Source organism: Engystomops pustulosus, chromosome 9 (assembly GCF_040894005.1).
Source record: "Engystomops pustulosus chromosome 9, aEngPut4.maternal, whole genome shotgun sequence".
In the NCBI taxonomy this organism is placed as follows: Eukaryota; Metazoa; Chordata; class Amphibia; order Anura; family Leptodactylidae; genus Engystomops; species Engystomops pustulosus.
In genome coordinates, this window is record NC_092419.1 from 11,513,719 (window position 1) to 11,530,283 (window position 16,565).

The 16,565-nt window shown below is 47.5% G+C and overlaps 1 protein-coding gene across 1 annotated transcript in view; it reads left to right on the top strand.

The window, feature by feature from the left end:
* The window catches only part of CLIP3 (CAP-Gly domain containing linker protein 3), a 37,344-nt gene that overhangs the window by 11,776 nt on the left and 9,003 nt on the right, over nt 1-16,565 (top strand). The window contains exons 2-8 of the mRNA XM_072125616.1: nt 3,752-3,894; nt 3,991-4,130; nt 6,017-6,110; nt 13,851-14,012; nt 14,095-14,213; nt 14,373-14,609; nt 15,492-15,627. Coding sequence (XP_071981717.1) covers nt 3,756-3,894; nt 3,991-4,130; nt 6,017-6,110; nt 13,851-14,012; nt 14,095-14,213; nt 14,373-14,609; nt 15,492-15,627 — 1,027 coding nt within the window. The 5' untranslated portion in view covers nt 3,752-3,755. The remainder of the gene's footprint in view (nt 1-3,751; nt 3,895-3,990; nt 4,131-6,016; nt 6,111-13,850; nt 14,013-14,094; nt 14,214-14,372; nt 14,610-15,491; nt 15,628-16,565) is intronic.

The following is a 16,565-nucleotide window of genomic DNA, read 5'->3' on the forward strand; positions in this document are numbered from 1 at the left end:
GGATATGTGCTGTGCACTATTTACCATCTCTCTATGGCTATGGCAGGGATATGTGCTGTACACTATTTACCATCTCTCTCTATGGCTATGGCAGGGATATGTGCTGTACACTATTTACTATCACTCTCTATGGCTATGGCAGGGATATGTGCTGTGCACTATTTACCATCTCTCTATGGTTATGGCAGGGATATGTGCTGTACACTATTTACCATCTCCCTATGGCTACGGCGGGGATATGTGCTGTGCACTATTTACCATCTCTCTATGGTTATGGCAGGGATATGTGCTGTACACTATTTACCATCTCCCTATGGCTACGGCAGGGATATGTGCTGTGCACTATTTACCATCTCTCTATGGCTACGGCGGGGATATGTGCTGTGCACTATTTACCATCTCTCTATGGCTATGGCGGGGATATGTGCTGTACACTATTTACCATCTCCCTATGGCTACGGCGGGGATATGTGCTGTACACCTGACTATGTCTCATCCTGAATACCAGCTGTGATTGTTATCTCCTGGCCCTATCCACTATTCCCATGTCTCTCCTACAGATCCATCGTCTCCGGCTCTATGTGTATTCCCTCTCCCTTGCTCCATTGTGTGGGGCTGCTCTTTGGTTGTGACTCATTCATTCTCTGTCCCTTTTACATCGCTGTCTTCCATCGCTTTGCTCTTTGTGGTTGCTGAGCCCGGTCTACACCCCAGCCCTCCCCTCGCAGCCCTGGCTCGGTGCCTGCGGACATTTCCAGACGCGGCCTGGAATAATCCTGAATGCAGCCTTGGCTCCTATCCGGGCTGTGTCCCACCTCTCGCTGGCTGGAGACTGGAGCATTGTGCGTGTCGTACAATCAGGGGCTTGTAGTCACACGGATTGAGGTCGAGCTGCAGAATTGTTTACCAAAGGGCAGCGTCTTACTTGTAGGATTAGATCCATCACCTGCTAGTACTATATATAGTACCGCTATATAGGCACATAGGGGGAGATTTATCATCACGTTTCTTGGGTAAAATTATTCTACTTGCCAATGGAAACCAATCAGGGCTCAGCTTTACAGATGTTTGCGCCCAATTAATTATACTATTGTGCCTATATGGCCGCAAATAATTGCACAATAATACGCCAGTCCTGACCGTGCTTAGGAAAGGCAATGGTATGATTTGTGCAAAAAATTGCGGCTTTTTAAAAAATTTGCGCCTAACAAGGCGCAAAATAAACTGCACTTGACAAAGAGCCAAAACAACAAAGACAAATTACGTGCAAAAAATAGCCAAAACATGCACAAAATGAGCGCAGAGAAGGGGGAAATAAGATAAATGACCCCCAATTTATGCATATGGCTGAAACTCACAGAATATAACAGATTTTCCACCATTACATAAGAAGTAAAAGAAGTGGAGCAGCAGTAAATGTTACATAATTCACATAGGAGGCCAACAAACAAATCCAAATAGTAGAAATCACAAGAGAACAGCATGGGCTCAGTACACTAATGTAAACCTTAAAGGTTTTGCCTTCTATATTTAACTAATGTGACCATCCACTTCACAAAATTTGTAAATGATTGCAGTTTTCACACTGGCCACTAGAGACATCACAACACGCTGGAATTTCCTGTAGTTTGGGTGTCAACTTTGCTGTACAGACTGGCAGGGGCGTAACTAGGAGAGGCAGGGGCGTAACTAGGAGAGGCAGGGTCCCATGGCACATTTCTGAATTGTGTCCCCCTTCTCCACTTAAAAATATATAAAGTATACACTCATATAAAAACATATTAATATACTTATAGTATATAGACATACAGCAAAAACATACATACAGTATACACGCACCACATACATACATACACACCAATGCAGCATATACATACATATATACAGTACCATTTACTCCAATGTAGCATATACGTACATATATACAGTACCATTTACTCCAATGTAGCATATACGTACATATATACAGTACCATTTACTCCAATGTAGCATATACGTACATATATACAGTACCATTTACTCCAATGTAGCATATACGTACATACATACAGTACCATATGCACCAATGCAGTATATACGTACATACATACAGTACCATATACACCAATGCAGCATATGCGTACATACATTCAGTACCATATACACCAATGTAGCATATACGTACATACATACAGTACCATTTACTCCAATGTAGCATATACGTACATACATACAGTACCATATGCACCAATGCAGCATATACGTACATACATTCAGCACCATATACACCAATTTAGCATATACATACATACATACAGTACCATATACACCAATGCAGCATATGCGTACATACATACAGTACCATTTACTCCAATGTAGCATATACGTACATACATACAGTACCATATGCACCAATGCAGCATATACGTACATACATACAGTACCATATACACCAATGCAGCATATGCGTACATACATTCAGTACCATATACACCAATGTAGCATATACGTACATACATACAGTACCATATGCACCAATGCAGCATATACGTACATACATACAGTACCGTATGCACCAATGCAGCATATACGTACATACAGCAAATACACACATAAATACAATACCATATACAGACATACAACATATACACACACGTACATTATATACTCACCACACAGACATACAGCATACTCCCAATACCTCGGATGCCAGGGCCCCCTCACACTGTGGCGGCTGCTATGGTTGGTACCGCTGTTGTTACGCCGCTGCAGACTGGGAATGAGCAGAGTCATCTCATTATCATTACACAACTGATATGCATTTGCAAAGAATGCTGTGGCTACACTGATGCAGACACATATCTTGTTTAATCCCTGAGCTGAGTGGTTTTACTGAAAAAACTGAGGCTCTGTCGCTCCGCTGTCTGCACCCGGCTGCCCACAAAGAATGCTGCATTCACTGTGTTGTCCCTGACAAGCAGAAGCAATCAATCGCTGCACCATTCCCCAGCTGCTGTGTATAGGTCATCCAGCTCAGCTTGATTAGTCCTGTCTGGACAGTTCAGGAAGTGTTTATGCAGGCAGCCAGCATGCAACCCAGCTTTCCCAAGCTCCTGAATTTCATACAATTTTATTGTTTTTTGAGCAAAACCACTCAGTTCAGGGATTAAACAAAATATGTTTCTGCATCAGTATAACTACCGCATTCTCAAGGTTTGTTTGGTTCACAATGCATAAAAACAAATGGTATTGCCCCGCATGCCATGGATTTGTCATTTTTCTCTTTGTAAACATCTAGTAATTCATCACAATGCTCATTTCACTCAGGACTGTATTGATGGGAATTCTGGCTCTTCTTAGTGAGCTGGCTCATTAGGCTCCGCCCACTAAGAAGAGCCGGCTCTTCGGGCTCCTGAACGGCTCCCTATTAAATATATAATAGGGAGTCGCAGGCCAGTCAGGCGCCCCGCACCACTCCAATTTTAACCCGATATTATTGAGTTAAAGGGGACGTGGTGAGCCATTTAGGGGTGGGGTTTAGCGAGCGTCGTTCAAGCGATTGAGCCGGCTCTTTGTGCCGACTCGTTCGCGAACGACCCATCACTACAAGTCTAGAGTTGTCTGCCTGGTTTTCTCAAATTTCATATCTACTCAACCCGAGAACCCAATCAGAGCCATGGATTAACCTTATAATGTCTGATTGGTCTTTGGGGCACGATATTCAATGTGTCTCCTTGCGTTTTATTCATGTTCATCCTATTTGTTACCACAGAATTATGACCAGAGAGGACCCTCCCGATTGTGCTCCGGCAGAGGAGAACCAGCGTCCCATCGATTTCCAGAGTCCGATCCTCGAGAAACGGAAAAGACCGGTGGTCCACTCCTCAGCCCCGGCTCCCCTGCCCAAGGATTATGGTAATCGCTCATACATTCCCATAATCCATATTGCTTTTATATTATATTTATAGGAATATGTTGGGGTTCACCTCGACCTTTTCTTTTTTACCACAGCCTTTACATTCTTCGATCCCAATGACCCTGCGTGCCAGGAAATCTTGTTTGACCCCCAAACTAGTATCCCTGAACTCTTTGCTATCATCCGTCAATGGGTGCCGCAGGTCCAACACAAGATAGATGTCATCGGGAGTGAGGTAAGTACTTCATTGTAGGAGTAAATAATGACATGCATGTTAAAGGGGTTGGCCACTTTACCTCATGTTTTCTGTAATGCGTGTAAGTGGGGGAGGGGCAGGATATGAGGTAAGTTACTGATATACATCTATTACTAGTTCTGCTCCGCTTTCCTGATATGTAAACTGACGCCTCCTGTCTTTTACCTCATCAGCATAAAATGGCGACAGATGGAGGGTCATGTGATCTCAATCTGTCCATGAGCAATTGACAATGGCAGGACGATGGTTCATGGACAGGTAGAGATCACATGACCCTCCATCTGCGGCCATTTTATGGTCAGGAATCTCTGGCTGATAAGGTAATAGACAGGAGGCTTCACTTTATATATCAGGAAAGCGAAGCAGAACTATTAATAGATGTATATCGATAAATTACCTCATATCCTGCCCCCCCCCACACACACACACACACGCACACACACGCTCATTACAAACAGCATGAGGTAAAATGGGCAGCCCCTTTAACTTTCTGTTGGGGTTTGTGAATCAAAAATATAAATTCTGTCACTTTTTTCCTAATTTTCATTACAATTCTACTGTTTACAGCTCATATGCAGGCCTAAGTGTCTCCATGGTTACAGACCACACCATTTTGTGGCAGATCCTTCATTTCGAATGCTTATTGCTGGAACCGCTGTGCAGTCACCGCTGCTTTTCTGAGTAAAACACTGTAGTGATATCACAGTAACTCAGTTGACCACAACCATTTGTGACGTCCTAACGTCTGAGTGATGCGCGCTTGTGATGTCACAGAGTACCATTGACTCAAACTGTCCTGTGACGTCATATTAGCTTATCTACCCCACCTGTGATGTCACTATAGTTTACATGATTGAAACCCACAATGAGATCATATTCGCTTACCTGATGGAAAATCAGTTGTGATGTCATAGCAAAAAAAATAAATAAATCAGTTGTGATGTCATAGCAAAAAAATAAATGAATCAGTTGTGATGTCATAGCAAAAAAATAAATAAATCAGTTGTGATGTCATAGCAAAAATAAAAATCACTTGTGACGTCACTTCCCTTTACCTGATGGAAACATCTTTATGATGTCACAGTTACCTACCATAGACCCGATATTTGGGTTCGGGTTTCAGGTTCAGCCGCACGACCTGGACAAATTGCCGGATTGGCGGCCTAATCTTTGCCGTATGAGATGTGAGGCCTCCAATTCTGCAATATGGCCGGGTCACGTTGCCGAAGCCAAACCCCGAACGCGAATGTCGGGTCCGCTCATCTCTGCTTGGGACATAACAGCTTCTTATCTAAGCGCCTTTGTGCATAAACAGTATATTAGGGTTCAATTTGGACCCATAGAGTAATATAACCTAAATGTTCCCATTCCTGCTCAGGAAGAAGGATCAGTCATGTTGAGTTTTAATCTGCCCAACCATGTATTCTCATGGAAGACATGTCCTCATCCAAAGCCCGGCCGCAGTTTGTTCCCCTTTCCCTATTGAGAACACATACACATTCACTATTCTGTATGAGCAGTGTCGGACTGGGATACCTTGGGCCCACCAGTAAAATCTGATCTTAGAGGCCACCGCAGCTATAAATTTGCTACATAATCTATTAATGTAATCATATAAATACATAGGATAGATGCTCTTTGCTAAATATATTTATATATTACCTTGTCCAGCACTACTACTAATGCAGGGTCTGGGGGCCCACCGGTTGATCCACCTGTTCACCTGTGGGCCAGTCCGATCCTGTGTATGAGGTCAGAATGAAAAGCTAGCAGACGTCATCTGTATAGGATGTATGGCAACCAGTGAGCATCTATAGCATGGGCCCAAACATAAATGAGACCTATTCATCTTGTTTCCCGGACAGATACTGAAGAGGGGCTGCCATGTGAACGACCGGGATGGACTAACAGACATGACGTTATTACACTACGCGTGTAAGGCTGGAGCGCATGGTGTGGGTATGTACCGGCATCAGGGTAATGCATGAGCAGTATTACTGCATTATTACTTTAGAGTGCACACAATGGGAAATCAAGGAGGTCCTGCTGGCACATGGTAGGTGTAAGGACCTGCTCTGCTGTGGATTATGCAATGGGGCTTTGGAGAACCTGTCATCAGGTCTTATCCCACTATAATACCAGCCATCCTTCCCCCCAGGTAGGTTATAAAATGTCCTATTTATAATTTTAGACCTTTATGTTAAATCGTACCCCTTCTCCCCCAAAGGGAGACAAATGTGACTCTTCTCACCTCATTTTCACATCATATGAGATAAGTTTAGTGGTTGCAGGGGTATCACCCTATCTTCTGTTCTGTAGCACCTAGAAACATGGTTTTTGTGTCATATTAAAGATACAAATCTCATCATTTAGATCACATCAGATTATGGCTTTGTGATCTACAGAACCAGAGATACAGGCAGCGAAATACAAGCTGCAGATAAATTTGCTTATTTTTTTAACTACCTTTATGTCCAGTTCTGTAGATCCCAGAACTCAAAGCTTAATGGGATCTGAAAGATTAGATTCTTATCTGTAATAATATTGTTTTTACGTGCTATAGAACCAAAGATAGGGGTGTGGAGGTTTGGCCCAGTAGAGACCGTGGTAGCGGGGTGCTGGGATGCAGTTCAAGACAGGGACACCAGGGTACAATCCAAACAGGTCTCGCCTGCGTTTATTGCAGCAAAAATAAACCAGCCTTTACATTCAGGTATTTGAATAAACAAAAGAAAACCTACCCGTCAGGGTGCTAACTATACAGATAGTCCACTAACTCACACTAAACAAAGATCACGTGGCTGCTCCAGACACACAGGTCAGAGCTGTGTCCTCTCAGCCTCCTTCCACAGAGAGACAACCCACTCAACTCTGCTGAGTCATTTTATGCAGGCTAATTAGGCTGTTCCCATCACCTGTGTCCAAGGTGCTGGACAAACCCACCTCAGCACTAAGGCCTTGCATAGAAGCAAAACCTAGGGGAAACATACCGCCCATCCACAGTTAACCCCTTCAGTGTCTCACATACCCTCCCCCTCTGTTTGACCCTGTGGGGGCGAACACTTTTGGCCATCAGACAGTGGGTACGAGACAGGGCATCGGCATTCCCATGCAGCTTTCCTGCTCGATGTTCCACCGTGAATTTAAAATTCTGGAGCATTAGGAACCACCTTGTGACCCTGGCGTTCCTCTCCTTGGCCTGACTCATCCAGGTTAGGGGAGAGTGATCGGTCACTAGTGTAAACTGCCGCCCTACCAGATAATACCTCAGGGATTCCAGAGCCCATTTGATCGCTAAGCACTCCCTCTCAACTATACTATAGTTCTTTTCAGGAGGTGTGAGCTTGCGGCTCAGGAATGTCACAGGATGTTCCTCACCCTCCACTACTTGGGACAGGACAGCCCCCAAGCCCACGTCAGAAGCGTCAGTCTGCACAATAAAGGTCTTGGTGAAGTTAGGGGTGATCAGTATCGGTCCCTCACACAAAACCGTCTTAAGTCGCTGAAACGCCCCCTCAGCCTCTTCACTCCACTTTACCATCACCGCCCTGCTACCCTTAGTCAGGTCAGTCAGGGGTGCCGCTATTGTCGCAAAATCGGGGATAAATCGGCGATAATAGCCCACTATGCCCAGAAAAGCCCTCACTTGCTTCTTGCTCAAAGGTCGTGGCCACTGCTGGATCGCCTCTACTTTATTTACTTGGGGTTTGATGACCCCTCGCCCAATACGGTACCCCAGGTAACGGGCCTCTTCCAGACCCAGTGCACACTTTTGGGGGTTCGCTGTCAGCCCTGCTGCCCTCAGGGAGTCTACCACTGCTTGTACTTTGGCTAGATGACTCTCCCAGTCGTTACTATAGACTATGATGTCATCTAAGTAGGCCGAGGCATAACTCCGGTGAGGTTTTAGCACGAGATCCATTAACCTCTGGAATGTGGCGGGAGCCCCATGTAGCCCAAAGGGGAGTACCACGTACTGAAAAAGCCCATCAGGGGTAACAAAAGCGGTCTTCTCTTTAGCCCTGTCAGTCAGGGGTACCTGCCAATACCCTTTCGTCAGGTCAAGGGTGGAGAAGAACCTAGCCTGTCCAAGTCGTTCTATCAACTCGTCAACCCTGGGCATGGGATAGGAATCAAATTTGGACACCTCGTTCAACTTCCTAAAATCATTGCAGAACCGTAGGGAACCATCAGGTTTGGGAATCAACACAATAGGACTCGACCAGTCACTTTTAGACTCCTCGATAACCCCCAGGTCTAACATCTGCCTGACTTCTTCGGATATGGCAAGCCGGCGCGCTTCAGGGACCCGGTAAGGTTTTTGGTGTACCCGGATGTGGGGTTCGGTTATGATGTCATGCTTGATGACTGAAGTACGTCCCGGTAACTTAGAGAACACCTCCATATTTCGGAGCACAAACTCCCTCGCTTCCTGAATCTGGGCCCTGGAGAGGGACTCCGAGATCCGTACTTCAGGCACCTTGGCATCGGGTACACCTACCTCCGGTGTCCCCTTCTTGGAGACAGACGCCTTCTCTACTCCCATGGCCATCAGGGACTCTCTTTCCCTCCATGGCTTTAGGAGGTTCACGTGGTATATCTGTTCGGGTTTCCTCCTCCCCGGCTGAGATACCCTGTAGGTTACCTTCCCCACTCTCTCCATGACCTCATATGGCCCTTGCCATTTGGCCAAGAACTTGCTCTCCACGGTGGGCACCAGAACTAGCACTCTGTCGCCTGGGTTAAAGGTCCTGAGTCTGGCTGACCTATTGTAGACCCTAGACTGGGCCTCTTGTGCCCTTGTCATGTGCTCCTTTACAAGGGGCATTACCGCCGCTATGCGGTCCTGCATAAGGGAGACGTGTTCTATCACACTACGGTGGGGGGGTCCTCTCCTGCTCCCAGGTCTCCTTGGCTACATCCAAAAGCCCACGTGGGGAATGGCCATATAACAGCTCAAAGGGTGAGAAACCCGTGGAGGACTGGGGAACTTCACGTATGGCAAACATCAAATAGGGCAACAAACAATCCCAGTCCTTCCCATCTTTGCTGACCACCCTCTTAAGCATCCCCTTCAAGGTCTTATTAAACCTCTCGACCAGGCCATCTGTCTGAGGATGATACACAGAGGTGCGGAGCTGTTTTACCTGTAGTAACTTGCACATCTCCTTCATTACCCTAGACATGAATGGGGTGCCCTGGTCAGTCAAGATTTCCTTGGGGAGGCCTGTGCGTGAGAACACCTGGAACAGCTCCCTAGCAATATTTTTGGAGGAGGTGTTCCTTAATGGAATCGCCTCGGGATACCGCGTAGCGTAGTCCAGGATAACTAGGATGTATTGGTGCCCCCTGGAGGATTTGACTATGGGGCCAACCAGATCCATTGCAATCCGTTCAAAGGGCACTTCTATGATCGGTAGCGGGACCAAAGGACTCCTGAAGTGGGAGACCGGGGCAGTAAGTTGACACTCAGGGCAGGAGCTACAATACCGGTTTACCTCCTCCCACACCCCGGGCCAGAAAAATCTCTGCAGGATCCTTTCTCGGGTCTTCTCAGCACCTAAGTGCCCTCCCAGCACATGTTTGTGTGCCAACTCTAGCACCAGCCTACGGTGAGATTGGGGTACTACAAGTTGCTCAACCTCCTCACCCCGTATCTGGTCGACCCTGTACAACAGTTCCCCAATAATCACCATTCGGGGGTATATTTTATCAGCCCCTGGTATTTGGAGCACCCCATTTATCACCTTGACATTCTCCCGTGCTTTAACCAAGGTAGGGTCCTGTAGCTGTGCAGCCCCAAAATTGTCACGGGAAATCTCAAGGTCCAGCATGTCGGCCACCTCCTCGTGGCCCTCGACCTCACCAGCTAGGACCTCTAGGGGAGAGAATTCATCACATGGGGTCACCCCTACTGCTGGTGTGTGTACTTCGGCCTCAAAGGGTTCAGGGGCCAAGGCCGGACATACCTGATGTCCATTATCTGCAACAGCACCTGAGGTGGGTCTTCGTCTCCAGAGGTCCCAAAACACCGGTAAGTCTCTGCCGATAATAGCCTCATGAAAAAGGGACCCCACCACCCCCACTTCATGGGTAACAGTACCACAAGGGGTATGTAGGTTGATGACAGCAGTGGGATATTCGCGAGTGTCCCCATGTATACACAACACTCCCACTCTCCGCCCACTGTATAGTCCAGGATCAACCAAAGTTCCCCGCACCAGGGTGACCAGACTCCCTGAGTCTAGCAAGGCTTCCACTGTGTGACCACCGATTGTGACCATGCATACTTGGGGTTCTGCATCCGTGACTGACTCAGCCGCCAGAACTGGCCGGGCAAACAGTGACACTCGCCGGGTCTGGTTGCAGTCCATTGGCTCCACTGACAGTGGACAGTTGGCAGCAATATGGCCCATTTCATGGCACCGCCAGCACTGGATGCGGCCATGACCTCTGTCACGAGCCTCACTGGGTTTCTGGGTATCCACGCCCCCCAATGAACCCCCTCCCAACCTGACATGTCTCCCCTTTTCCGCAGTAGCAGTCTTACCAGCTGGTTTGGTGACCCTGTCACTGGCACTGCTTCGTGTCGGAGAGGTAAGTAGAAGGTCCTCCGTAGCCCGATACCTCTCTACTAGGGACACAAGCTCCTCAGCTTTTGTGGGACCGGCCTGTCCAACCCACCGCTGGAGCCGAGAGGGCAGAGAACGGGTGAATTTGTCGAGGACCACTCTCTCTACCATCTGTGCGGGGGTGCAGTCCTCTGGTTGTAGCCACTTCCGGACAAGATGGATCAGGTCATGCATTTGGGAGCGTGGGGGTAATTTTTCTGAGTAAGCCCACTGGTGGACCCGGCTGGAGCGAACTTGAACGGTGACCCCAAGACGAGCCAGAATCTCCGCCTTTAGCTGGGGGTACTCACGGGCCTCCGTTTCACTCAGGTCGTAGTAAGCCTTCTGCGACTCGCCGGTCAGGAACGGTGCCAGGACATCTGCCCACTGCTCAGCCGGTAACTCCTCTCGCTCAGCTACTCGCTCGAACACTGTGAGATACGCCTCCACGTCGTCGGTCGCCGCCATTTTTTGTAAAGCCTTTTGTACTGCAGCCCGTGCGGAACGCTGGACAACCGGGTACCCTTGTAGACCAGTATGGGACCCCTCAGTAGTCGATGCTTGCGGTGCTGCCATAATGCCAGAAAACTTCTCCATCATCAGCTGGAACATGGCTCGGGACTCCTCCTGCTGTTGCTGGAGCATGGCTTGCTGCTGTCGGGACCTCTCCTCCTGCTGCTGGAACATGGCTTGCTGCTGTCGGGACCTCTCCTCCTGCTGCTGGAGCATGGCTTGCTGCAGCTGTCGATTAGCCTGGGACTCTTCCTGCTGCTGCAGCCGAGTAGCTCTGGCCTCCTCCTGCTGCTGCTGCCGATTAGCTCTGGCCTCCTCTTGCAGGTATTTAATAAAGTCCTCCATCTTGGCTTTATCCTGCACTTTGCCTGCTGCTTTCACCCAGGCCATGCAATGTTGCAGGATGTAGCGAGCCTTTCAGGTGTGTGTCTTTTTGAACTGCACGCATCCTCCACCATATGTGGAGGTTTGGCCCAGTAGAGACCGTGGTAGCGGGGTGCTGGGATGCAGTTCAAGACAGGGACACCAGGGTACAGTCCAAACAGGTCTCGCCTGCGTTTATTGCAGCAAAAATAAACCAGCCTTTACATTCAGGTATTTGAATAAACAAAAGAAAACCTACCCGTCAGGGTGCTAACTATACAGATAGTCCACTAACTCACACTAAACAAAGATCACGTGGCTGCTCCAGACACACAGGTCAGAGCTGTGTCCTCTCAGCCTCCTTCCACAGAGAGACAACCCACTCAACTCTGCTGAGTCATTTTATGCAGGCTAATTAGGCTGTTCCCATCACCTGTGTCCAAGGTGCTGGACAAACCCACCTCAGCACTAAGGCCTTGCATAGAAGCAAAACCTAGGGGAAACATACCGCCCATCCACAGTTAACCCCTTCAGTGTCTCACAGGGGGCACAATTAATCAGGGCTTTGCGCCAGTTTTCTGTCGGACCTTGCACAATCTTTTAGGTACAAACTGCTGGCACAGGTATTTAAGAATTGTCCTCACCACGATTGAGGCACGGCTGCACTAGGCACCATGTGACACAAATTAGGGGGCGTTCCGGTGCTCAGTCGGACCGTGCGCCAGATTTATCATGCAAAGTCTGACAGAAATGGGTTGCCCGCCCCATGTTAATGGTGCACCAAAAAAAGTTGGTGCACTCTGTCAGAGCAGTGCAAGGGGCGCCAGAGTCATGAAGGAAGTGCACCAGAAATCCTGAATCTGGCGCCCCCAGCATTATACACAGGCAAACTGCACATAGTACAGACAGCACTGTTCCTAGTAAATGTGCCCTAGGGTGTCTGAAGTGACACTACCCCTGCAACCACTAAACTTGACTCATCTCATGGGAAAATTAAATGAGAAGAGTCATATTTTCCTGCCTTTGGAGGAGATTTTCTACAGGTAAACAGATGAGATGTCACATAAAAGATGGAATTCTAGAAAGGACATGTCATACCCTATCTGAGGGGACTAGTAGTTTAGTGGGGTAAAACCAGCTGACAGGTTCCCTTTAAAGGGAACCTACTGCCACGATTCTACCTATAAAGGTAGATCGGGTGGTAGGTGGATGTAAGGGACGTGAGGACAGCCCTTTTTTTACTTTTGGTAAACTTTATTGAACTAATATGTAAATTTAGTTATGCGGCTACTGAGGCGTGGAGTAGCCGGGCACGAGGCTACACAGCGCGGCTACTCCACGCCCCAGTAGCCAGGTTACTCCTCCTACCCTGTTGTGTGCGGCACATGCGCAGAACGCCAGCATGTCGGACGAGGGCGCGCAGCTACAAGGAGCTGCGCGCCGCACGCAACAGGGTAGGAGGAGTAATGTGGCTACTGGGGCGTGGAGTAGCATAACAAAATTTACATATTAGTTCAATAAAGTTTACCAAAAGTTAGCGGGGACGTAAGGATTAGCTCTAAAAAGAGCTATCCTCACGTCCCTTACATCCACCTACCACCCGATCTACCTTAATAGGTAGAATCGTGGTGGTAGGTTCCCTTTAAGCTTTGCATTTTCCTATCTGACCACATCAGTAACGACCAACTACAGACTGGACTCCCGACATCTCAGATTCTGCATTGCCTAGCTGTGAGTCGTTTCATGGTGAAATATTGGGGCACATTTACTTACCCGTCCCGTCGCGATCCTCGAGGTGTCCGACAAGGATTCGGAGCTGCCACGATTCACTAAGGTCGCGCGTCCAATTTCCTGCATGTGTTGTTTCCCTGCCCAGGTCCGCCGGAGTTCCCCTTCTTCTTCCCGGTGCATGTAAGTGCTTGGCTTGCGACACAATTTTGAATGTTAAATCCCGTGCTTAGTCCGAATCAGTCGGGTTATCCGATGGTCACGTCCCCCGATTTGTGTCGCATGAAATTCGGCACCAAAATCCGATCGCGTGCGCCAAATACCCCAGTTAAATGCGGCGCAAAACTGAAGAAGTAGGGAAACCCGACGAAAATGCGGTCCGCGGACCCTTAGTAAATGTGCCCCATTGTGTTCATCAAAGCCAAATCCTACAAAATAAGGGGGGGTTTATAACTTTTCCTACATGGTGTATCCTTACACATAGGAGACCCGGCGGCTGCCGTGCGATTGACCAATCAGCTTCTGGTACTGGGGGCGGACGTGACCCTGCGCAGCCGCTGGACCAACATGAACGCCTTGCACTATGCTGCCTACTTCGATGTCCCTGAACTGCTCCGAATCCTACTGAAAGCGTCAAAGCCTAAAGGTGAGGACACAAAGAACGTCTCCGTAGAAATGCGATGAATAATGGAGTGTCACGATATCTTACACCTCTCTCCCCTTGTTAGTGCTCAATTCCACCTGCAGCGATTTCAACCATGGGACCGCTGTGCACATCGCCGCCTCTAATCTCTGTCTGGGGGCTGTTAAATGTCTCCTGGAACATGGGGCCAACCCCTCGGTCAGGGTAAGTATTTCCTTAGGGGCGTAGTGTGGTCTTGTATTACTGTGATCATTCTGGGATTCCCAATATAGAGATGTAACATGGCACCTCAGTCCACTATAGGACTTTACTGGACCTCAATGTGATAACATTTCGTATGCTTTTCCTTTTTTTTTATCACAGAACAGTAAGGGTCAGGTCCCAGCCGACGTGGTTCCGGATCCAATGGATATGGGACTGGACAAGGCAGAGTCGGCCATGATTGCGAAGGAACTGAAACAGCTGCTTCTGGACGCTGTGCCCTTGACTTGCAACCTGCCCAAAGTCACCCTCCCAAACTACGACAACATCCCCGGTAACCTGATGCTGGCATCTCTCGGGCTCCGGCTAGGTGACAGGGTACTGCTGGACTCGGAAAAGGTACCCAATACAACCCACACATCTGTGAAGGCAATGTGAATGTCTACCAGTCGCTTATCTACCCTCCAACCATACACAATGGATAGGCCATTATCTAGCTTTAAGCCTTAAAGGGGTTCTCCAACCAAAGCATGTTAGTGTCCACAGAATAAGGCATAACCTGCTGATCAGTGGGGGTCTCAGTGATCTTGAGAACGGGGGTCCGTTGTACCTCGTTGAGATTCACGCATGCGCTGGCTATTTTGTTCATCTCTATGGCGCTGATGGAGATAGCCGAACGGCAAACTCAGCAATCTACATCAGCTCCATAGAGATGAATAGAGCAAGCGGCGCAATGGTGTATAACAGACCCCAGTACTCGAGATCCATGGGGGTGTTATCCCCGAGATCCCCCCTGATCAGGAAGTTAGGCCCCATCCTGTAAAGTGACTGTGGGGATCTTTGTTATCCATGGCCTTCTTCCTTCTAAAAATCAACTTTTAAAATTATTCTAATGAGGAGGCGTTACCAGAGTCCCTCCATGCTGTAGCTTTACAGGCTGTTATACTGTTCAGCATCACTGTCCCCTCCCACTGTGTGCTATAACTCCCTACTGCCATTAGATTACAGCAGGAAGAGGAAGTGCTAGAGGAGCAGGGGAAAAGGGGAGACAGTGTAACATCCTGTGAAGCTATGGCACTGTGCGACTCTGGTAACATTAGCATAATTTTAAAAGGTGATTTTAGAAGGAATGAGGCCATGGGTAATAAATAGGAAAATTCCCACAGTCCCAGTGCCTGGATCTATGAGTAAGCGTCTTGGTTTATCATGATGGATTTGATGGTAGATTTCCTTTAAGGATCTGGGTATCTTCTTATCTTGTCACTGTGTATTTTATGACAGGCGGGCACACTGCGGTTCTGTGGGACGACCGAATTTGCCAGTGGTCAGTGGGTGGGAGTGGAGCTGGACGAACCAGATGGAAAGAACGACGGCAGCGTGGGAGGCATCCGCTACTTTATCTGTCCCCCCAAACATGGTGAGTATCCTTTATGTGTGTGTACAGAGCCCTAGAGGAAGAGACATATTTGGACATCTTTTCATATATTGGGTATTCACCATATTGATGCAAATATCAATACACAGTACAGGGGTCTACATACATCCATACACAGTACAGGGGTCTACATATATCCATACACAATACAGGGGTCTACATACAGGGATACACAATTCAAGGGTCTACATACAGTGATATACAATTCAGGGGTCTACAAACATTAATACACATGGGCCTACATATATCCATACACAGTACAGGGGTCTACATACATCCATACACAGTACATGCATCTACATACATCCATACACAGTACATGCATCTACATATATTCATACACAGTACAGGGGTCTACATACATCCATACACAGTACATGCATCTACATATATCCATACACAGTACAGGAGTCTACATACATCCATACACAGTACATGCATCTACATATATCCATACACAGTACATGCATCTACATATAATCATACACAATACAGGGGTCTACATTCATACACAATACAGGGGTCTACATACATCCATACACAGTACAAGGGTCTACATATATCCATACACAGTACATGCATCTACATATATCCATACACAATACAGGGGTCTACATACATCCATACACAGTACATGCATCTACATACATCCATACACAGTACATGCATCTACATACATCCATACACAGTACAGGGGTCTACATATATCCATACACAATACAGGGGTCTACATACATCCATACACAGTACATGCATCTACATACATCCATACACAGTACATGCATCTACATACATCCATACTCAGTACAGGGGTCTACATACAGGGATAAACAATTCAGGGGTCTACATACAGCGATATACAATTCAGGGGTCTACATACAGCGATATACAATTCAGGGGTCTACAAACATTAATACACA